Source organism: Propithecus coquereli, unplaced genomic scaffold (genome assembly GCF_000956105.1).
Source record: "Propithecus coquereli isolate 6110/MARCELLA unplaced genomic scaffold, Pcoq_1.0 Scaffold108, whole genome shotgun sequence".
Taxonomy (NCBI): domain Eukaryota; kingdom Metazoa; phylum Chordata; class Mammalia; order Primates; family Indriidae; genus Propithecus; species Propithecus coquereli.
This window is the reverse complement of record NW_012134747.1, coordinates 489,090-512,497: the sequence shown is the minus strand read 5'-3', so window position 1 is coordinate 512,497 and position 23,408 is coordinate 489,090. Positions and strand designations below refer to the sequence as shown.

The window sequence follows — 23,408 nt, the reverse complement described above, 5'->3', positions numbered from 1 at the left end:
AGCATTTAAAGTGACTTCACATGGCAAATATTCAATAAATGTTGGTAACGATCAGCTGAAAAATGAGCATGCATACCTAAAACTTCAAGTTTTTTAGAATATAAGCCACGACTTAGGCCAGATGAGAAAACCTGTCTAGCTGAGCAATACTTTTTTAGTCTCTCTCTTTATTCTCTGAAGAAACCAGTGGGAAATATGTCTTCATCTGCTGGCAATCTGATGCCAAAGAAATGTTTAAATGCTTCAGGAGTACTGTAGTATGAGAAAAAAACAACAAGGGATATCCATGACTAAGTCATTTATTGATAATCAATGAATATTTGTTAATGATAATGAAGATACATTTTTTCCAAATGGAATCCTAAGCTTAGCTTGGGGAGGGAAGAATTTTAAAAAAATTTTTAACTGCTAAAACTGTCATGAAACTATAGAATACTCCTATATCTATTTGCACAAATTTGTGTTCCATGTGAAACTATGTCTTTGATAAATATTTACATGACCTGCCCTAGCACTGAGAAGACACATAGATAATACTCAAAGTATGATTGTCAAAGAGAAAATAGTGGCCATAATCTGTTAAACGTATTTTCAAGTGCAAGAACTGTTTCAGAAAGATTGAGTTTGCATATGTGAAAGCTAAAAAGGCTGATCTCATAGAAGTAGAGAGTAGAATCGTGGTTAGCAAAGGCAGGGAAGGGTAGGGAAGGAGGGGTAACAAAGGTTGATTAACAGATACAAAAATACAACTAGATAGGAGAAATCAGTTCTTATGTTCTATGTTCTATAGGGTGACTATAATTAACAACAAATTATTGCATATTTTCAAATAGCTAGAAGTGCGGATTTTGAATGTTTCCAACACAAAGACATGATAAATGTCTGAGGTGATGGATGTGCTAATTACCCTCATCTGATCAATACACATTGTATACATGTATTGAAATATCACACTGTATCCCATAAATATGTATGATTATTATGTGTTATATTATCATATTTTTATATATTTTATATATGTTATATTATTATATTTTATTATATACAATTAAGCCAGTCACACGCAAAAAAGAAAGATTAAGTTTATCTAACTAGGTTGTAGATTTATCAATACAGGACTCAAAAACTTAGCATCACAATCATGATCACAGTGTTTGTAAAATTATATACTAAGTTTCAGGCTTCTACTATTTCAAACCAGTTCAATCTCATCTCAAATAATTTCCATGTTCATGGATATTGGAATAAAATATTTAGATCCTCGTCATTTATTGGGAGTCTAAAGGAGGACCTGTTTGCCCAAGGCCAACTTGAAGACTTTCAAGGGAACCAAAATGCTACTATTCTCTCCCAAACTCAAAAACTATATTGCGATTATTTATGTTGCCCTCTATTTCTTTTTTGTATTGATGCAGATGGACCTTATGGACTTCAAGTGAATTCTGATAAAGGATTGAAAGTAGGGGAAGTGTTTACTGTTGACCTTGGAGAAGCCATCCTATTTGATTGTTCTGCTGATTCTTATCCCCCAAACATCTACTCCTGGATCCAGAGGGCTGACAATATAACATATGTCATTAAGCATGGGCCTCACTTGGAAGTTGCTTCTGAGGAAGTAGCCCAGAAGACAACTGACTATGTGTGCTGTGCTTACAACAACATAACTGGAAGGCGAGATGAAACTCGTTTCACAGTTATAATCACTTCTATAGGTAAGTGTGACATGAAAGGAAGGGATTCCAATAAAACACAAATGCATGCTGGCCTTGCTTTTCCTCTATCTTATAACTATGTGGAGGAGAAAATCACTGTGGAACTACTTGTATACTCTAATGAGCTCTCTTTCCTAAGTTAATTAAGCCATGACTTCTATGACTCAAAGAAAGAAAACCCAAAATGAAATAGAGGAGAAATTAAATTGCTGGCTATGAAGGGCTATGATGAAAAAGGGAATTCAATAAATTATTTCTAAAGGTACATTCTTGCTTCCCTGATTTTACAGACAGGAATATAGGAGAAGCAGGCTGCTTATTTAGGGGATTTATATCTACTGTTGCATCAGGTCAGATGAATAACCCTCCGTGAGTTGGAAATATGATTGTACTCCCATTTGACTCCCCTTCCCACTGTCCTTCATGGTCTCCTCTTCCTCTTTCGCTGTTTAAACAACTGAAATCTGTGGAAGTTCTCAGCAGGAGTCTCAACACCTTGGAAATTACGAAATTGTTTAAGTCTGTGAAATTTGGCATTCTTTAGCAGTAGTCTGACTTTCAGGAAGTTCATCAATTAACAAAGGGTTAAGAATCACTGCCTAAAATATTGATGTCCACAAAATTCCCATCCTTCCAAGCCTTCTCTTCTAACTCTATGGTATGATTTAATTCTCCTATATGATTTCCTGTATAATTTCATTCATTCCCATGGCTTCTTGTAACACTGGTGCATCCCAAATCTCTATCTTTAAAGCTCTAAAACTGCATACCCAGCTGCCTCTGAATGTCTCCGCTTTGAAGTACCAGAGGCAGCAGACAGGTCTAATGTATCAAAACTAAACCAGCTTCTTTCTCCCAGATTGCTATTCTGTCTGTATTCTGTGTTTGAGTGAATGGCCCTAGTAACTACCAACCTAAGATAGAAAGCTAAATGTCACCCCAGACTCTTTCCTCTTGTTTATTACCCTGCCCCACATTCAATCACCAGGTTCTATCCATTCTCCTTCCTTCCTCAGATCCATCCTCTTCTCTCCTTCTTTCTTCTTCTTTTTTCTTTCTTTACTTCTATATTTTTTTCTCCTCCTTCTCCATCTCCCCTTCCCTTTTATGTCCCCTCCTCCTACTCGTTCTCCCTTTTTTTCTTTCTCTTCTACTACTACTATTGAATTTTACCTCTACTCTCCTTTGCATACAGAAAAAGACAAGCCAGATTCCACTTGGGGAAAACCTTTGGACAGGAAGTGGTAGTTAAGGTGCCTATGATTGGTGGAGGACTGAGTTCACAAAAGGCACCACCCACTAATACCTTTTCCATTGACATCTTCTCTTTTTTCATCTTTATAGCCCTGTGCCTAGAATAGGACCCATAAACAGAGAGAAACTCAATAAATTTTGTTGAATAAATGAAGCAAGCAATGACACAAATGAATTCTTATAATCCTTAGGCTAACTTTTTCAGTATGTGGCCCTTGTACTACTTGCATCGAAATCACCTGAAAAGATTGCTAAGAATGTAGTTTCATCAAGACATTTCAAACCTATTGGATCAGGATCTTGCAGGGAATACCTGGGAGCCAGACTATTTAGCATACACAGGTGTAACAACCACTTGTTCAAGATGTTTTTCCTCCATAGTATTGTGAATTTATTAAAAAGCTGTTAAAGAGCCATCAAGAATTATAAGACTATCACAAACCTGCAGTTGTGATGAAGAAATGTATAATGGATAGGGTCCTCCTAGCATTCCTTAAGGTCAAGGGTATATATATTTGTAAAATCATCTTAGTATATTAGAATTTATATATTGTCATGGTAGGGTTTTGTTTTTAATACGAAGAAAATTTTACACTCTCTATAAGAGTGTTATCTGGTAGGACTTTCTACAATGAAAGACATGTTCAATAACTGCACTGTTCAATATGGTAACCACTAGCCTTCATGTGGCTTTTGGGCACTTAAATATGTCTATACAACTGAGAAAATAGATTTTTATTGTATTTCATTTCCATTAATTTTAATATTAATATAGATAGACACATGTATCTAGTAGCTACCATATCGGGCAATGCAACTCTAGGATTTTTACCTGAATTATACTTCATTTGCACAGTAGATAATAATATATTTCCCTTGTAGGCCCTCAAAGCATATGTGTGTTTAGGGTGATATATATTTGGTACTCATTTATTCATTCATTATTTAGTACCTATTATGGGCCAAATACTGGAGTAGGCACTAAGAATTCCGTATGAAAAAAATAATTCCTACTAATAAAATTCCTGTTCATAGTCTAATATGGGTGGCAGATACAAGTAAACAGCTATGGTATATCTTTTGCTCTCTATTTTACTAAATTTTTAATAATCATAACCAGCTTTTCACCCCAGTAGCTAACTAAGACATAATTGTAAAGCAAGCCATAATTAAGCATATAAAATAGTTTAGTAGCGATCCAGATGTCATCTTAGACTTGTTCCTCATGCTCATTGCAAGTGAAAACATGGCTATAATATGTAGACATGTACTACAGTTAAGGCTTTTGCACTGCCTAAACTTTCTTCATTAATATTTAGCCAAGATATTTTCATAATATTAGAAGTGAAGCCCCCAATATTTGATTAAGATCTTAATACTAAGGTCCAAAGACAGCTATAGTCTTCATGTCAGATAATTGCCTTTTGCAAAATCTAAAAAACCTGTTTGACCTGTACAAAGACCAAGCATTTGTTATTACAGTAAATAAGAAGAGCAGGTGCTTATTTTTCAGAGGGATTCAGAGTTGTCAACATTAGTGACCTCTTTGTGGTTTTTAGAGCTATTTTCCAACCCCCAAATGTTCACAGAACTTTAACTCAAACAGTGGCGAAATGGCGAAGAAAATGAATAGGATTGATGTGTTTTGTTAAATATTTGATCTTTTCTAAGTTTCCAAATGAATGACTCTTGCAATGCACATTAAGCATACACCAATCTACAATTATAAATGACCATCACTTGTAACTATCAATTGTGCACTACGGATCATCCACTCTGCTGAATAAACTATATTAAGATCTGTGGAGAATTTGAAATCATTTAAAAGGATAAAGTACCAGCTTTTGAGATGTTCCCAGAGTCAAGCTGGTGTTTGATGTAGCCAGAGTCAAGCTGTATAAAATAGATGAACCTCTTTGTTTTTAATGAGACAAAAAATGTGGTCAACCAAAAAGTTTCAGCAATAAGATGTGGAAGGCAAAGGAAAAAGGATTCAAAGATGACTCCAGGGTCACAGATATGGAAAGAAAATAATGAGGTCAGGAAATAATCAAAAGTTTTATCGGAGATTTCCAGTGGGGAGAGCAAGGCTGGAGAAAGTAACAATTAGCTCTGTGTTTTTCTGCCTGTGTAAGAGTGGACCAAATGACGACTTCCACTTCTGTAGGTTATGATTCACATCTAATTTGACATATTACTTGACCTTTTGGTACCTCACTGAGAATATCTCAGTGGAGATATTCTAAAGAAAACAAAGATAATAGGCAAAGTCACACAGCTAGTAAGTAATACAATAGTATCTGAATTCAAAGCTCTCATTTTTTAACCACTATACGAACTGTCCCCTTTGATGTAACTGAGAGTATTGATGAGACTATGGTCTTTCTAAAACATATGTATAGGGTTACACATATAGAATATAGCCTACATTTTCTCATCACCGATCTAACTTAATGCTATATACATAGAGATACTCTGATTTGTCTATGACATATGTATAATTTCATATTAAAGAGAAATTGTGAAATATCTATAACTAAAAATAATATCTATAATGTTTCAAGGAAAGAATAGTTATTAAAATAGTAAATTACCATTTGTATTTTGAAAAACAATTCATTTTATTACCTTAATTAAGGATTTCCTTGAATGCAGATGTCTCTACTTTAAAGTTTTACCTGAGCCTAAATTGCTATTGTGACATGCAATATATATAAAATGAAAATGTTGATGGAAATGTAGTCATCTTATCAGAATTCAAATGTTCACATTTAATGAAAGCAATCAAACTTATAAATAGAGTTTCCTAGGGCCACATAGAGTTGGGTTGAGATTTAGCCATAATAGAAATGTTTTGAGTTTGTATGTGATCCTGAGAAATCTACCATTTTTTATAATTATTTATATTCCACATTTTTTATAAAGAGATGAATAAGAAAAAGACCCAAGGCCAGAAAATGAATTTACTAATTTCTTCTATCTAGAAATTACTCAAGTCAAGGCCTCCAGGAGATGTATTTCATTATAGGCCACTGCAGATAATTGAGATAGAACTATAACCCTGACATGCAGACTCTGAGACCTTAGGTGACATCTGCATGGCACCTAGTGTGGAATAACTGTGTCTGTCAGGTGGGGCCATGGTGGAGTGTGGAAATAGCACATCTAATATGGCGCCTTCATCTCTGTAGGGATATGAATCAGCTGCCACAATCAGTGAACAGATTGGACAAGAGAGCTCTCGGGACTCCATTTTGATCTAGAAATAGATACACTGACTGGTGGCATATGGCTGTCCTGTTGGGTGCAGTTTCTCAAACAGCAGGGTTGCGATACCATGGATACCACACCTCTTGCCCATATTTGCAGTTAACATATTATTCCATTTTATTTGTTTGCCTAAGGAGGGGGCAAATAGCATTTGCACTGGGGCTTTGGTAAATGAATCAATCGTGTTTAAATAATGGAAGAATGGCATGCTATGTGCTAAAGAATAGTGTAAACTCTCTGAAAGGAGAAAGAAGGGAGCTCCAGCAAGTGTCCAAAACAGCATTAGGGAATCTCTGTACATTCTCTGTGGCAATAGGGTCAGAATTTCCCTGTTGTCTTATTTTCAAGTTGGGATTCATCTCTCCAAAACACATTTGCCTAGGGCTGAGACCACAGCAAATGTGCCCCTTTATTTGATGCTTGACATGTTTGGCATTTTTTATTTTGTGAAAGGGAAAAAAATTTCAAGTGCTAGACCTCATAAACCTTGTGTGTTCTGGGAAAGAGAAGCAGTGTTGAGAGCAGAAAGACAGGACGCTCTAGAGGAGAAGGGACCTAACAAGAAAGATCATTTATTCTGAGAAAAAGATTATCCCTATTCCTCATTCTCCATGGGAAGGGCTCTTGGCTTCTGCAACAGCCAAAGTTTGGGGCTGGTAGGCACTGGTCACTACAGGGAGGTTCTCTGATGTAGGGTAAACAGAGGCCAAGGGGAAGAGGCAAGAGGGCAACAAGGAAGGAGTCTGAAAAAATAAGAAGGAATGGGGGAGGGGAAGAGTGTGGGATCCTCTGCAGGAGAGAACGTCATTTTTAGTAAATACATATCAAAAGGAGCAAAAAGTTAAAACTGTAGGAGAGGGGAGGAGATGTGCCTTATCTAGCACAAAACATCTAATCATTGTATTAAACCCATCTTTAATATGGAACTTATTCTTGCATCATGGAAGAAGATGGAAACAGTAAGTGGTAGAAGTATTCATATTGATTAGAATTTTTCTTAATTCTGAAAGTCTAAGCGACAAATAAAAAGGTATAACTAGCAAGCAAATAGAGAGGAAAAGAGGAATAAAATAAAATTCTGATTAATCCAAATTAAGATAAGAGACAAAAAAATAAAAATGTAGGAAACATAGAAAAAATACAATTGTATGTCTAAACTTAAATACATTAGTAATCACATTAGGTATTAATGCAGTAAATATTCCAACTAAAAGACAAATATTGTCAAACTGGATTGAAAAACACTATTTGCTGCTTATAGAATACACACCTTACATATAAAGATACTGAAAGATTTAAAGTAAATAGATGAACGAATAAGCTGTACAAACAGCCAAAAGAAAGCTAACATAGCTGTACACAGCAGTTTCTCTAATAACGTTTCATTCAACATCATTTCATTATAACATTGATGAGAAAAAAAATCAATTCCCCTAGAGGCCACTGTCTGTATGGTATTGGTACATTCTCCCTGTGTCTGAGTGGGTTTTCTCCAGGTGCTCCAGTTTGCTCCCACATCCCAAAGATGTCCACATTAAGTGAATTGACATATCTAAATCGTCCTGATCTGAATGAGTGTGGGTGTGTGTGAGTGCACCTACAAGGGGATGGTGGTGTCCTGGCCAGGTTGAGTTCCCCACCTTGGACCCTAAACTGCCAGGATAGCCGCAACCCTGAACTGAAATAAGTGGGTTAGAAAATGAATGAATGAATATAAATTATTATCAAAAATTTTAAAGTCTATGACAATCATACAAATACACGACAATAAATGTGATATGAAAGCGCTCAGCAAGCCCATCAGATTTGTGATTGTTTCTGAACTGCATGGTGGTAGGGGCTGTTCCTACCAATTTTTGCTTTGCAAAACATTTATTCCTTGATTTAACCCACCACCGCAACCACCCTCACTCACTGATTCACCAAAAATTGGGTAAATATTGATCTTACTTGTTTTAGTAATCTTTCTTAAATGTATGTATAGCTCACATTTATGTCAATGTTTAATATTAGACATGTTTGGGGTCTTTATTTAGAATTTTGCTGATATTTTTGGCCAGAACTATGCTGTAGGAATCCTTACCTGCAGTAAAATTGGTTTTGTTATACATCATTTTGCTTAAAGTCACAGTTTCCAGGAAGTTATCAATGATCTTAAGTGAGGACTTACTGTACTATTATCAGATAATTTATATAAGAAGCATTACTTCAGGTGAAAGGTGAACATTTCATAAGAGTAAAGTGGTCTATCCAGCAAGAAGACATAAAAATTCTGAATTTGTTTGCATCTAACAGTATAGCTCCAAAGTGCACCTAACAAATAGCAAAAATTGACAGAAAAATAGAAAACTTCACAAAGTGGGAGATTTGAACATCTTTCTCTCTCAATAACTGAAAAAGAGATAAAAACTTAGTAGGAATAGAGAAAAACAACCTGACCTAACTGAAATAATATAAAATACTACATGCAAATGCAGAGCACACCTTCTTTTCATATGATCATTTGTGTGGTCATTTAAAAAAAAAAAAACAACTCTACCCCCTTAATCCATTAAAATAAAAAAATTAACACATTTCAAAGTATTGCACTCTACAAGAATGAGACTTAGCAAAAAATCAATAACAGAAAGAAAACTAGAGAACTCCCAATTCAAAGAAATTAAGCAACATACTTTAAATAATAACCCATAGGTCAAATAAGAAAATTATAAAATATTTTAGGCTTAATGATAATGAAATTACAACTTTTTAAAACTCAGAGAATGTTGCTCTATAATTAGATTGCCTACAATTAAGAAAATGAGGGAGAAAATAATAATGCAGATTAAATTTAAAGTGTACTGTGTTTGTAGCCATTATATTATATATGCCACATAAAATTAAGGAAATATTCTTCCAGTATTCAAAAATCTTATTCAGTACAGCAAAGAAGTCATTCACATCACTGATGAATGAATGAAGTTCCAATGTATGTCATTGTTGTTTCACTTTCATCTTACCATTTTTAAATATCAACAAACATTCATGTTGAAACTACGCTTGTTTATCAGTGATGTAAGCAATTTTTTTTGCTGAACTGGATAGTAATCAAGCATTTATTTGAAGTATAAGTTTGTCAAAACATACTTGAGTTTCACATATAGGTTAACTACAGATACAAGAGTTCCACAAAAATCAATAAAAGCATTCCATGAGAATCAATTGACTATACAGAATTAACAATAAAGAGCATTGCATATTTTATTATTTTTAAGTTATGTGCTACCCATCTTTTATATCAGTAAAACTTATGACTAATATATGTATATATGTGCAATTTTTTAAGACTAAATTACTAGCATGCTACTGGATATAGTGTCCTATTTACAAAATAAACTTCATATAAACCTCTGTGTTTGTCCCAAATCACAGAGTATCAGAGCAAGAACTTAAATAGCAATCACTCTACCCTCCTCATTTTACTGATGTGAAAATCAAAACCCTGAGGGTCAGGTGGCCCATCCAAAGTTACATAGTTCTTAGAAAGAACAAACCTATGAAGCAGGAGCACAATATCCCCCCAAAAGCAGACTAAGGCCTCACAAAAAGATAACCCAAGTGATCAGTCCTTCCAAACCCAAAGGTCTGACAGTGGGAGAACATGAATTCATCTATAACTTATTAACAAAGAGAAGAGAGGAAAAGTAACCTTTCTAATAAGTTTTATGATGTTTTAGTCTACATCTAGAATCAATAAATTGGTATTCTAGTTCATTTTAAACCACCTCACATTTATTTCTTCTATCCAAGGTTTAAAAGAGTTTAATTTAAAATCTCTTTAAAGGCAATAAATATCACATAGCTATTACAATCCCATAGAAGAACATTTTAAGAATGCAGTTCTCTGAATGCGTATCAGAAATGTATAAGCACTCCGGGAGGCCGAAGTGGGAGAATCGTTTGAGCTCAGGAGTTCGAGATCAGCCTGAGCAAGAGCGAAACCCAGTCTCTACTAAAAAAAAAAAAAAAAAAATAGAAAGAAATTAGCTGGACAACTAAAATTATATAGAAAAAATTAGCCGGGTGTCATGGTGCATGCCTGTAGTTCCAGCTACTCGGGAGGCTGAGGCAGGAGGATCGCTTGAGGCCAGGAGTTTGAGGTTGCTATAAGCTAGGCTGATGCCACGGCACTCTAGCCCAGGCAACGGAGAGAGACTCTGTCTCAAAAAAAAAAAAAAAAAAAGAAATGTATAAACTTCCCATCAGAGATAGTGAAAAATTTTGATAACGAAAAACACCCTTGTTTAACTCTAGAGAACTTACAGAGAATATTGGAACAGTGTTGTATGGGGAAATTAGAAAAAATAACATGGTTTCCAAGACTTGTTTACTAGAGTTTGGTATTTATGATCTATACTACATTATGAAAAGATTATGGGAAGATTAAAAAATGAAAGCATTTTCATGGAAATGGAAAAGCCAAGAGAATGTATTTAGGTCCACACTGAGAGAAGGAAAAGATTATGCTTCCTGCTTGTCTTGGCTGCGGGAGACCTCAGCAGAAGCTTTAGGGTGAAGGACGGCAAGGTGCAGGCTGGATATTTATTGCAGAGCTGAACCTCCACTGTGTTCTTCAGCGCACGTGGATTCTCCAGGCTGTTTTCCACCACTGCAGGATGGAAGGGGCATCACATGACTTTCACTCCCACATCGATCTGGACGGACAGGCAACTGCCATGATTCATTTCCACATCAATATCTGATTCACATCTGAAGACATCTGTTACTTACACTTGGTGGAGGTTACAACTACTTCCTACTCCATATATTAGCTATATGACTAAACATATTATAGTATGGAGCTGTTCTTAACATAGCCACAGTTAATTAGTTGTGTTAAAATAACGTTAAAGAGGCAGGGCGTGGTGACTCATGCCTGTAATTCCAGCACTTTGGGAAGCCAAGGTAGGAGGATTGCTTGAAGCCAGGAGTTTGAGACCAACCTAGGCAACCAAGGGACACCTCACCCACAAAAAAATAAAAAAAAAAAATCTGGGCATGGTGGCACCTGCCTGTAGTCCCAGCTACTTGGAAGGCTGAGATAGGAGGATCACTTGAGCCCAGGAGTTCAAGCCTACAGTAAGTTATGATCATGCCACTGCACTCCAACCTGGGTGACAGAGAGAGACCCTGTCTCTAAAATAATAATAACAAAATAACGTTAAACAGAGGCAACATTAAACGTTAAGAGCCCAGGGTCACATCTGGACTCTACAACTTATAACCTGAGTGACCTTGGACAAACTTCAGCTTCCTCATCTGTAAAAGGGGATGATAAAATTATCCCTCCCTAACAAGAATTGTTGTGAAGATTCAATTAGTTAATATGAATCATGCACAGGGCCTGACATATTATAAGCATTCAGCAGATGGTTAGTTAATAGCACCATATTTTATATAGTGTTATTAATAAAGGGAATGACTTACAAAACAAAGTGAATTTTATTTTATTTATTTATTTTTTTTGAGACAGAGTTTCACTCTGTTGCCTGGGCTAGAGTGCCGTGGCATCAGCCTAGCTCACAGCAACCTCAAATTCCTGGGCTCAAGCAATCCTCATGCCTCAGCTTCCCAAGTAGCTGGGACTACAGGCATGCGCCACCATGCCTGGCTAATTTTTTCTGTATATTTTTAGTTGTCCAGCTAATTTCTTTCTATTTTTAGTAGAGACAGGATCTCGCTCTTGCTCAGGCTGGTCTTGAATTCCTGACCTTGAGCAATCCACCCACCTTGGCATCCCAGAGTGCTAGGATTACAGGCGTGAGCCACCGCGCCTGGCCCAACAAAGTGAATTTTAATTACTAGGTAGGACTTTAAATGTTTTATTAAAACTCACACAATCCTATTTTAAGGATTGACATTTCTTTATTGGTCAAAAATTAGTAAAGAGCATTTGAAATGATAATTGCCTCTCCTCACTCACCTTTAATCGCATACCATCTCCCTAGAAAATTTATACACTTGAATTACACTAAAAGAGTGAAATGGAAGCAGGAGAGAGAGAGAGAGAACAACCTAGCATCTTGGGATGTAGAGATGATGAGATGAAACAGATCTAAGTTAAGGTGACAAACACGGTAGAGAAGTGTGACATGAGCTATTTGCCACATCTAGCATAATACAATGTATCAGTATTATCCTGGGTAGCTCATCACATTTCCAATCACAAAATATCCCTAGGGAGTTTAGTTAGTGTGTGTTCTATAATAAGTGCTTTCTTTTCATTTGATCTCTCTCTCCCCCCGCCCGTGTGTATGTGTATATATATTTATATATATATGCATTATATACATATATATTTGCAATAATGTCTCATTTAAGATAAAGCATTAAAAAGTCAATAATATAGTAATTTATTACTAAAAATATATTTGTCTTTTTATTTAGGACTGGAGAAGCTTGCACAAAAAGGGAAATCGTTGTCCCCTTTAGCATGCATAACTGGAATATCACTATTTTTGATTATATCCATGTGTCTTCTATTCCTATGGAAAAAATATCAACCCCACAAAGGTAGGTTAAAATTAGAAAAATGTTTTTAAAGTTTTGTATACGTGTCCTAAAAAGTACTTTACTGTGGTTTCTTTTTCTCTTGATTGCAGTTATAAAACAGAAGCTAGAAGGCAGGTAATGCAAATGTTTCTATGAAAATAGTTTTTTTTTTCTTGAATGCTTTTTCCGTAATTATTATCCCTGACAGAAATACCTATTTGTCTTCTCAGGCCGGAAACTGAATACAGGAAAGCTCAAACATTTTCAGGTAACTGCCAGGCTGAAAAGGGCTATTATCAATGTTAATGTTTATTAATTGATATTTTTGATATTAATTATTATATATAATATGTTAGTAATTTAATAGAATTTATATAAACTAATATTAATGTAACATTAGCAATCCCTTACCTTTGAATAGAGCCTTCACTCTGCAAAGTGCTATCCTTTGTATTCGTTTTATGTAAGTCACACAGGTCTGTGAGATCAACCCGGAAGGCACTCTTAACTCCATTTTACAGGCAAGAGAACTAAGGATCAGGGAGATTAAGTCACTTGCCCAGTCACTGAATTTTGCTGAATCCGTTGATCCTATTATTACTATTTCGAAAATTCCAAAGCGTTCTCTCACTTTAATTCCTAAGGTAGATTTAATGCTGTCATTTTCATCCCAAAGAGAAGAGCAAAGGGAGGTTTGACAGGGACCAGTGCTGCTTCCTTGTCCCCATTGTGACTCTCACTGTCATCAATATTGACTGTACTGACTTGTAAGTTAACAATGGAGCTTTTGCTCAGACCATGGAGTCCCAGGGAGTCAGGTTTCAGTTCCATATATGCCACTTTCCCCCTTTGTCACCTTGGGAAAATTATTTTTCTTGCCCTCAACTTCCTCATCTATTTGATAGAGATAAAAACTTCCCCCTAGTGTTGCTATGACAATTAAACAAAGTGGTGTAGGTGGAGTGCCTAATATGATGTCTGGATGCTTAATAAATGTGGGTCTTCTTTCTCTTATGTAGCCCTTCCTGACAAATGACACAATGTCAGAGCTGGGAAGGGCCCAAAGACCATCTGATTCCCTCCAACCACCTCCACTCCCATCATTCTATAGATGATAATTAGGTGCTATTGATAATGACATTATATTGCCTTGTCTTATATTGCATTTTGTATGTATGGGAAACTATAGTTATTTATTTGTTCTTTTTAGTTCTGCTTATGTCTGTTAGATCTAGCAGGATGCAATAGATACTATGGGTGGATCAAGAGCTGCTGTGACCTCTCGTAACCGAGTCTCTGGTACGAAGGCCAAGCCTGCCCACATGTGTGTGTTTGAATATATAATATGCTGTTCCCACTTCAGGCTTTAAGAATAATTGTTCCAATTTAGTTTCAATTCTCAGCTTTAGAAAGAATGATTTCCAACACTGTTTTATGGTAATACGACTACAGGGGATTAGGAAATGTTAAATTGGTTTTGTACACATACCACTTAAGACAGACAATAAAGATAAGTTTTACAAAGGTTTTTAAAAACAACAATAGCACATCAAGGCATTTGGTTTGTAAGTAGCATTTGTTTTACATTTCAGGCCATGAAGATGCTCTGGATGACTTCGGAATATATGAATTTGTTGCTTTTCCAGATGCTTCTGGTGTTCCCAGGGTTGGTTTTCCTAGTGGCTGATTAACCAAGAAGTAGTACACCTTCACCAGAGGTGTAAGCAGCATTCATTTGAACACTCGGGAAGTGTAGTCAAACGGCTGCATTGCCCATTACTGCACTAAGCAGTGTTGACTTACTCTATGGTGAATGATGTTGCTGAATCTGGGGAGCTAAGGCATCTTTCTCAGCCTTTATGAGTAAAGCGAACACAAATAAGAAAGTTATGTCAGTTCATAAACATTCTCTACCTGGTAATCTTGGTGAAGAGAGAACTAACTAGGTCGAATGTCAAGATAACTGAATAAATGGAGGATCAGGAACCCCTGGTTTAAATCGTCCTGCATCAGTTGGGTGACCCATCACTCTACTGAGCTCCTTCTGTTCCTCAGTTTCCCCTTCATGTCCCCTTCATATCTCTTGATGACATTGCAAAGATATTTGATCATACCCTTGAAGGTACCTCATGCTCTGCAGAAGGAAGTTACCATATAGACCCAAAGTAAGCAGGTATACACCTTTATTGTTACCCTAAAGGTGCATTTGATGGGGCAGAAGTGAGGGGGAAGCTTTTATGCAATTGAAGTCATTTTTTCGGTCTGGGGGAAAGACACTTTTAAAGCAATCAGTTTTTAACAGACATGCAGAACGTTTCTTTGGGCTAATCGGCTCATTAATACTTTTATAGATCTGGGGTTTTTTTTTATTATAGCCCAAGTTATATTATAAAGTGTTCATTTTCATACCTCCTCCTTGTACTAAATTCAGAACTCCTTGATGGCAAGGACTATGTCTAATTGTTCCTTGTGGTTCCAGTGCTTAGCTCAGCTCATTGCAGGTGCTCAGGGAAAGTGAGATTGAATGAATCAATCATCGCATCTTGAGGACCCTCTGTCTTACCAGGTACCATGCCAAGAAATGTAAAGTTAAAAAGATCAGGCCTTTGGCCCCGTAAAGTTCATAAACAAATTGAGGATGTGTTCCTGTCTTTCAGTTCTACATTGTAGAAACCCAACACAAAGTAGCTTAAAAGGAAAAAAAGAATGTGGGCAGGGGACAGAATTTATTTGTCCTAGGCAGGTTACTTCTATTAATAGTTTCACGAATAGCTGAATCTAAGATCCAAGTGTTTCCAATAATGATACCCTCCACATTAGGTCTCTTTCTATAACCTGCTTTTGGGTGGCTTTATCCTCAGGAATTTTTTTTCCATATGAAAGCCCCTCACAGCTCCATGTTTACATCCAACTGTAGCAAAAATAGAGCTTTTTATGCCAATGGTCCTAGCAAAAGTCCTAGCAGTAATTCTCGGTGCTTTTAATTGAGTCACCTGCCCTTCACTGAACCCATTATAGTAACTCTGAATAGGCCTACGTCACATGCCTACCTCTGGATTTGGAAGTGGGGTTGACCCTATCCAAATGATACAGATTAGAAGTGAGGTGCTGTGAGCTAGGATGACGCCACGGCACTCTAGCCTGGGCAACAGAGTGAGACTCTGTCTCAAAAAAAAAAAAAAAAAAAGTGAGGGAAGGTTGTTCACCAGAGGAAAATCAAGTTGCTGTTACTGAAAGGAGAAAAAGATATTAGGCAAGCAAAAACCAACGTCCTCCATAGAGGAGATGTCCTATACAGCAGTAATTATATGCTAAGGCTAGGAGTGATGCTCGTCTTAAGTGCTTACAGCCAAAGATTAGGTAGGAGAAATGGATCACTTCAAGGACAGCTGTCCACAAACACCTTCTAGGAGGAAGCCTATGAACCAGGCCTTTTGGATAGGTAGGGTTATGGTAGATGAAGATGAGGAGGCCTTTCAGATACGTGGAAAGGTATGAACAAAGGCAGGGAGGTAAGGATCCTTTGAAGGTTTTCCAAGTTTGCTGGGAACTTTTGGGAATTAAGTCTGGAACTTTGGTTGGGGGCTAGATCTATACATAGTCTACTAAGTGCTAATCCTTTATGCAGATTTCTTCCATATATGATCTCAAAAAAGAGTAATTTTGGCAGGTACCAGGAGTAGGATTATTCTTCCCATGTTACTGATGGGGCAAGTGAGGCCTAGTGCAAGAGATGCCTGCTGAGAGTTCACCCTCGTGTGTCCAGAGACAGAACAGCACGAGAAGCCCAATTTCTGCCCTCAAGCCCAGGACTGTGCCCCTCCCCCCATCCATAGTAAAAATAAAATCTGGGGTTGGAAATCACCAGGACAGCAGCTGTGGCTCAGCCGAGGACACCTTTGGAGGAAGCTGTGGAAACAACCATATAGGCAGAAAGAAGGTATCTAACTTGCGTAATGGCCAAGAGCAGAGACTCTGGAGTCAGGCCTGGTTTTGATTCTCAGTTTCATGAGTTAAGGTGTTACCTTGGGCAGATTATATAACTTCTCTAAGCCTTAGTTTCCTCATCTGTAAACAAGGTAAAGAACAATACCTATCTTATAAGATGGTTCATAAGATCTGAACGAGGTATTGTATATTAAGAACTTAGCTCTCTCTTCCTCGTCTGTTCTGGTCTCCTCTTCCTCACCTAGTCTTGTCTCCTTTTCCTCGTCCAGTCTGGTCTGCTCTTCTGGTCTGGTCTGCTCTTCCTTGTCTGGTCTCATCTCTTCTTCCTCATCTGGTCTCATCTCCTCTTCCTCGTCTGGTCTCTTATAGATTTGTATAGGACTAATTTTTCCTCTGCTTCCTTATTCCCCTGTGATAGTCTACTTAAGAAAAGCGCCATAAACAGATTACTTTCCTCCAGGCATTCTCATTTCCATATTGTTAAAGAACTATTTGCTGTGAGGGAATGGTTACTTCACTTGTTCAGAGCATTCTGTCAATGTGTAAGGTTCACCCAGCAAGTTTCCTGGCCACAGACTTTATTTCAGAAATGCTATATGAGTAATGGAGAAGGATTGATTGGATTTCATCCTCCCTAAGGGTGAGCCAGTAACAACAGTGCCCACATTGTCACAGATGGAGCAGAGAACTGCCCTGCAAAGGCTTTGCAATGCTCTATTCAGTCTCAGAGAGGATTGGCTCACCATATACTTCCACAACCAAAAAGACAAAAAAAAATGGTGGATCAATTATTTCAAACAGCTTCTCATGATGTCAGATAGCACCCCTCTAAGATGTGACTTCAAATGGGAGAACAGGAAACTGAAGAGCTAAGAAGACTTATAATTGAATTTTTGAAGTAAAGAGTTTCTTTATTTAAAATAATTCACACTTTTTACTCCTAGGAATTCACTGGAAAGGAGTGAGATTTATGGAAGAAACTTTAAATTTAGCCTGTGATTAATCAATACTCAATTTTGAAGTTTTATTGGGAGGGCCTCACTCGGCTCAAAATGCTACAATGCTCAAGAACTTGAAGCAGAGAAATGAGTAATTTAATTACATGTCAGAGACCCTGCTTATTTCTATTGTAAACAGAATAATTTGATTTGGAGCCACACTTGTCTTCAAAGCTGACAACTCCACCCCTGAGGAATCTGCTGAGGTTCTTAATTGGCCATTTTAGCAGCTTTGGGGAAGAAGTGAGAAATCAAAACCAACATCCTAAGGAGGAAAAAGGGGAGGAGGAGGTGGAAGAGGATGGAGACATGAGGAGGAGGATCTGCATGAGAAGAAGGCAGAATGGCAGTTACGTGGGAAGATGAGCAGCCGTGCAATGGCCTTGAGAAGAAAAGAAAAGCAACACTAAAACCAAGATCTGAAAATTGAAGTTAAGAAGGGAAATAAATTAAATTACTAACTTTTTGAGTTTTTAAAAGTCAAAATAATCTTTTGGCTTGTGGTATGTGTACAAATGGATGATATCTCCTCTCTCTACCTGTTGTACATTTCACTGTCCACTTAGCCGCCTCTTTCAGGAGCTGAACAGAAGACAATTGCATGAAATGAGCAAGTTTATTATTTCACAGCTCTAATATTAGGTTAGGTGAATACGTTAGTGATCATCTATAGATTGCTTTTCCCACGGGGTGGGGAACCTGTGGCCTCAAGACCACACGTGGCCCTCCAGATCCCCACGCACAGCCCCTCGACAGAATCCAAAATTCACAGAACAAATCCTTTATATGTTCTGTAAAATTTGGATTCATTCAAAAGGCCACACTCAAGGATCCAGAAGGCTACATGTGGCCCCAAGGCCTCAGGTTCCTCACCCCTGCTGGGGGGCCTTGACACAAAAATGATAGGACAAATCACATATAATCAGACTGCCCACTAGAGCTTTAGCAGGTGGAATGGAAATGGGCAATTTCTAGAAAAACATAAAACAGGTGTTCCAGTCAAACCTGGCAGGTCAAAGTGGGATAGAGAACTCCTCAGACTTATCAAGGGCAAAGAGTCCTCCAGGCGGAGCTGTGTAAATATGATATGAAGGACTGAAAGTGGGCAGGAGTGCGATGAAAACAGAAAGCACTGGGAATGAGGAGGAAAACCAGACTTTGACTAAGAAATTGGAAGGCAGTGTTTATAGGAAGAAGGAGTTATGAAATATGAGATCAGGGATGGGCATTAATAAAACAAATACCAGTTTCAATAAAATACATTTTGGTTTTTACCGGCTGTAAATACACTACTATTCTTTCCACATTCACCCAAGCCTTTAGTTTTTAGAGCCCATTACTACATTCAAACCAAAACATCTCCCCTTGTGTGTTCTATATTTCTTGGTACTGTCTTTACTCACTTCAATATGTTGCGGGATTTGGGCTGTAGATGGTTCTTTCTTTTAAGCCACCCATATGCACGTAATTAGCAAATAGTGTCAAAAGGGTAATTGAGATATATAAGAGACAATAATATATGCTCTCTGATTCTAAGCTGTCCTGATATCTCCTCTTTTGCTATTTTTTCTTTCTATTATATTTTCATTACAGTACTGCCAGCTTTCTTCTTAAATGAAGGAAAAAACAATAGTTTTGTCCAGCTATTCCTCTTCCGACCTTGTAACTATGCTGCTGCACAAACTGTCATAGGGTAAGTGCAGGAAACTGTGGCAATGAGGAAAAGAACATTCTAGGGATGATGAACAATTCTAACTCTCTAATCATCACTAGCCAGTTGTTTTCAACTATGCAGCATAATGGAAATACTATTTACTACTCTTATGCTAATTTTTTTTAATGTGCCACATTTTCTAGATGCCAAGTAGACCTGTTCCAGCCTCTGATGGTGTATCAGGGCAAGATCTGCACAGTACAATTTACGAAGTTATTCAGCATATTCCTGCCCAACAGCAAGACCATCCAGAGTAAGTATGAGTCTGCATTTGATGGTGCTGTAGAAGGGCTCAGCATTTAGCCTCTGCTTTTCCCGGAATTTATTGAAAGGCTCAGAAAAAAAATAGTAAAACAGGAAATTATAGCTTCTGTACATTTGAACACACTTCCCTATCTGAAAATAATTTTGAGAAATAAAACAGGCAAACACACAAATATCTTTTTGGGCCACATACTTGGGCCAGTGGACTAGATGCAGGGCCCTAGAATCAACTTTCTGTTGTGTACCTTTCTCCCTCTCACAGTGTTTCCCCAAGGAATCCACATCTGGGTATGAAAGGAATGTTCAAGCCAGTTCTCAAGCCATCTTGGTTATCTTAATGATTTTCCAGTGGCTATGATAGTTTTAAAGTAGTGATGATCTGTCACTAAGAAAAAGGCCAGGAAAAAAACAAAAGCCTACAGAAGGTCCACAGCACAGTCAGCATCAAATGCCCAACCTCTTACACTTCAAAGCAGTTTATTCCCAAGTGAATAGAACCACGGTGAGGACTGGCTTCTCACCCAGAGAGGACAAAACCTGTGCTGAGGCCAAAGCTAGAAAACTACTTATCCAGATAAGCTCAAGGCCGCCTCTAAGAAGTCTCCCTCTCTTCCCTGCCATGGAGAAATTAAGCCTACAGTCTTTCGAAATAATCAAATGAACTTTTTTTTGTAGGCTTTAGCTGCCTGCAGGCATAACTGCCACAAATCATCTTCCATCATTTCTTTATTTGTCATATATTGACTTTGAGAAGAACATCAATAACCACACACAGAAACTTCCCCTCTGGCAAAAGAAACAGTTCCAGCAAAGTAATTCATGCACACCTCTGGATAAATACCAAAATAACAACTAGGAGTGAACGAATGCATGGGAAATCATCTTACAGGGCGGAAATCCAGTCCTGGAAGAACTATGCAGTCATTTGGGGGCTAAAGAAGTGGCAAAACACTTCGGAGAACCCCATTAGAGAAAATTTACCTGCAGTCAGGTAAATTAGGAATAGACCCCAAAGAAGCTAGGAACCTCTGGTTTGAACAACAACAAAAAAATGAAAATTGTTTTAAAGCATTATATTATTAATCTAGTAGAACGCAACAGTGGGATATTATTCCATAATAGTTTAAAAATAAAAATTCTCTAAAATGATACCCAATCCTCTTTACTTTCTGTAATAGAAAATTAGGGAAAGTTTTTCTTTATTAAATATAAGGCATAGAAAGAATTTTAAGATCATGTCTGCTTTCTAAAATTTAATCTAATTAAAAATTTTATCTTAGTAAAATTTATTTATTTTCTGTATATCCTTTGTTTCAAATATATATTTTTCACACTAGAATGCAAACAAAGTTTATCTCAGAAATAACTTTTAAAGATCAAAAATAAAGCAGAAGTGCTCTTTTTCTAGAATATAAAGGACTATTTAAAATTGTCATCGAGGACATGCTCCTTCGAAAGGCATTCACCCCAGGACACCAGCTCATGCTCCCAGCCCAACCTGAGTGACTTCCCTGTCTCCCATGGCCTCTCTTCTCACCCCCTTTTTCCCTGTCTTCTGAGTGTTTTGTTTTGTTTTGTTTTGTTTTGTTTCTCTCTGTGTGTCTTTGTCTTCCAGTGGCTCTCTCTTCCTCTACCTTCATGCTTTGATTTCTTCCTTTTCTGGGTCTGCCCTTCACTTTTCCTCCCTTTTATCTGTAAGACTGTCTCCCTTCTCTTTAATACCCTCTTCAAAATTTCCCTTCTCTGTTTGCCAACATTTTTTAAAGTATTATTTCATGGAATACAGATTTTTTTTATGTTACCTATTCTAAATTCTAAAAATGAATAAGTAGAATGTTTTCTTTTTTTTCATCAAAAACTGTTTTGCACTTATTTTATTTACAATCAATCCACAAACATTTCCGGTATATTTACCGTGTGCTAGGTGGAGAGATTAAATAAGACTCAGTCTTTTAAGGATTTCAGAGTTTAATGGTTACCTGTTTGCTTGTTTTATTATAACTACAGATTAGTGATTCTTGATAAAATAAATATTCCTCAATACTGCCTATAAATGCAGAGACCATTTTTCTTCCCTGATAACCTATGGTTTTATTCTCTAGGTCCTATTAAATTTGAAGACAATTCCATGAATAATGCAGTATTACAGGTGGTTAGGGAATCTTCCCCATCTTCCATTTTCAAAGTGAATATGCCAGTTCTAGGGAAAGAAAGAATCCTAACTTACTTCTTTTACCTTTATCTGACAATTACTTCTGAGGTAGAAAAGACAGCCAATTTTATTATTTGGTTCTTAGATTTTTCTAAGAGTGTTATTTTCTTGACTACATGTGCTATTACCTAATTAGACTGGTGTTTAACAAATTGGTGAATTAGTCTGTGTTCATATTCTAATACTAAGCCCAGTTGTGTATTTATTGAACTTATGGCTGCACTTATTTCCATGCTGTCAACCTCATTACTCTTGGTGAGGTTTGTTTTGAACTCAGAGCTAACTGTTAGCATCTTGAAAACAGGATAGTCATGTAAATATTTGTTTAATTTCAAAAGAAAATTATCAGAAAATTTAATGATTGCTTACTCTTTATATTTATTGTTTGATAAAAGTAATTTTCTTGAGCTAGCTCAAAACATTCATATTATTTGCAGCTCTGGAAAGGAATAAAAGAATTTAAGGTACTTTTTATCTGTAGACATGAAAATCTATAGAACAGTTTACATATCTTGTACATCTCTTCACCAGGTGAGCTTTTATGGGCAAAGCAGTACATTGGAGTGAAATAATGAAGGAACATTTTGAGGAAAAACAGTGGATATATCTATTCATCTGGAATCAGTGAAGAAATCAAGCTCAATACCTCTTACTCATTAGTCTTTAAATGCAAGATAGAAGTATTTATGAAAGTTTGACTGCAGGCTTTCCAGCATAAACACGGCATCTTGTGCAACAGAAGAAAATGGTATGGAAATCTTCCTCGGTGGACAGTCTTTATCATGCTGACTGGGAGAAAGAAAAGGATGGGGCTTTCCAGTCACTCTTTTTACATCAAATTTCTCCAAAAGCCCAATCAGTTCTAATCTATACTTTTCACTTTCATCAGCATTGACACTATCCTATCTCAGCTACAAATGTGGAAATTTTACATTTGTAAATTTTTCTGCAGGCTTTGTTTTACTAAATTCTCATGACTTTTAAGATTGCTAAACTTATTTTTTATTTTATTCCCAAATTTCTATCTTGTTATTTGTACCACAAAATATTATTAATAAGGATGGTTGTCACAAAGCAAGAACTGTGCCTTCCCTCCTTGGTTGTCAATTACCAATGGTGTTTTTGAGAAGACTTGTAAAACGCTTGAGGAAATGACTTGTTAAAGTCTTATCTTTATTTTTGTTCAAGGAAAGAAGGATTCAAATAAATTATTCTGTCTTTGCTTTTATGTGGCCTTGATTCTTTGTCTTGTAGAGTAAAAATACTACACAAAAGTCAGATTATAGAATTGGATTTTTTATCCTCATTTCCCAATGTGCAATAAAGTCTACATTATAGAGAACTTTTAAAATGAGAATCTTGCTCTCTCATAGCCTATTATTTTATGCAGAAGAAAAGAAATCTTAAAAACAGGATTTTTTTTAATGTTTTTAGCGAACCACTGTTTTTACACCGACCTGCCCATATATTCATAAAAGCTTATGGTGAAAAGAAAATTAAGATGT

General features: G+C 36.8%; 1 protein-coding gene across 2 annotated transcripts in view; it reads left to right on the top strand.

Annotated features, from left to right (window-relative positions):
* The window catches only part of HEPACAM2 (HEPACAM family member 2), a 40,771-nt gene extending 17,640 nt beyond the window's left edge, over positions 1–23,131 (top strand). Inside the window, exons 4-10 of one of the 2 annotated variants that reach the window (XM_012647543.1) lie at positions 1,416–1,712; positions 12,663–12,788; positions 12,878–12,902; positions 12,998–13,035; positions 14,360–14,433; positions 19,571–19,680; positions 22,435–23,131. In XM_012647543.1, coding sequence (XP_012502997.1) covers positions 1,416–1,712; positions 12,663–12,788; positions 12,878–12,902; positions 12,998–13,035; positions 14,360–14,433; positions 19,571–19,680; positions 22,435–22,438 — 674 coding nt within the window. In that variant the 3' untranslated portion in view covers positions 22,439–23,131. The remainder of the gene's footprint in view (positions 1–1,415; positions 1,713–12,662; positions 12,789–12,877; positions 12,903–12,997; positions 13,036–14,359; positions 14,434–19,570; positions 19,681–22,434) is intronic. The other variant, XM_012647549.1, reaches the window with a different exon arrangement.
* The last annotated feature ends 277 nt before the right edge of the window (positions 23,132–23,408 follow it).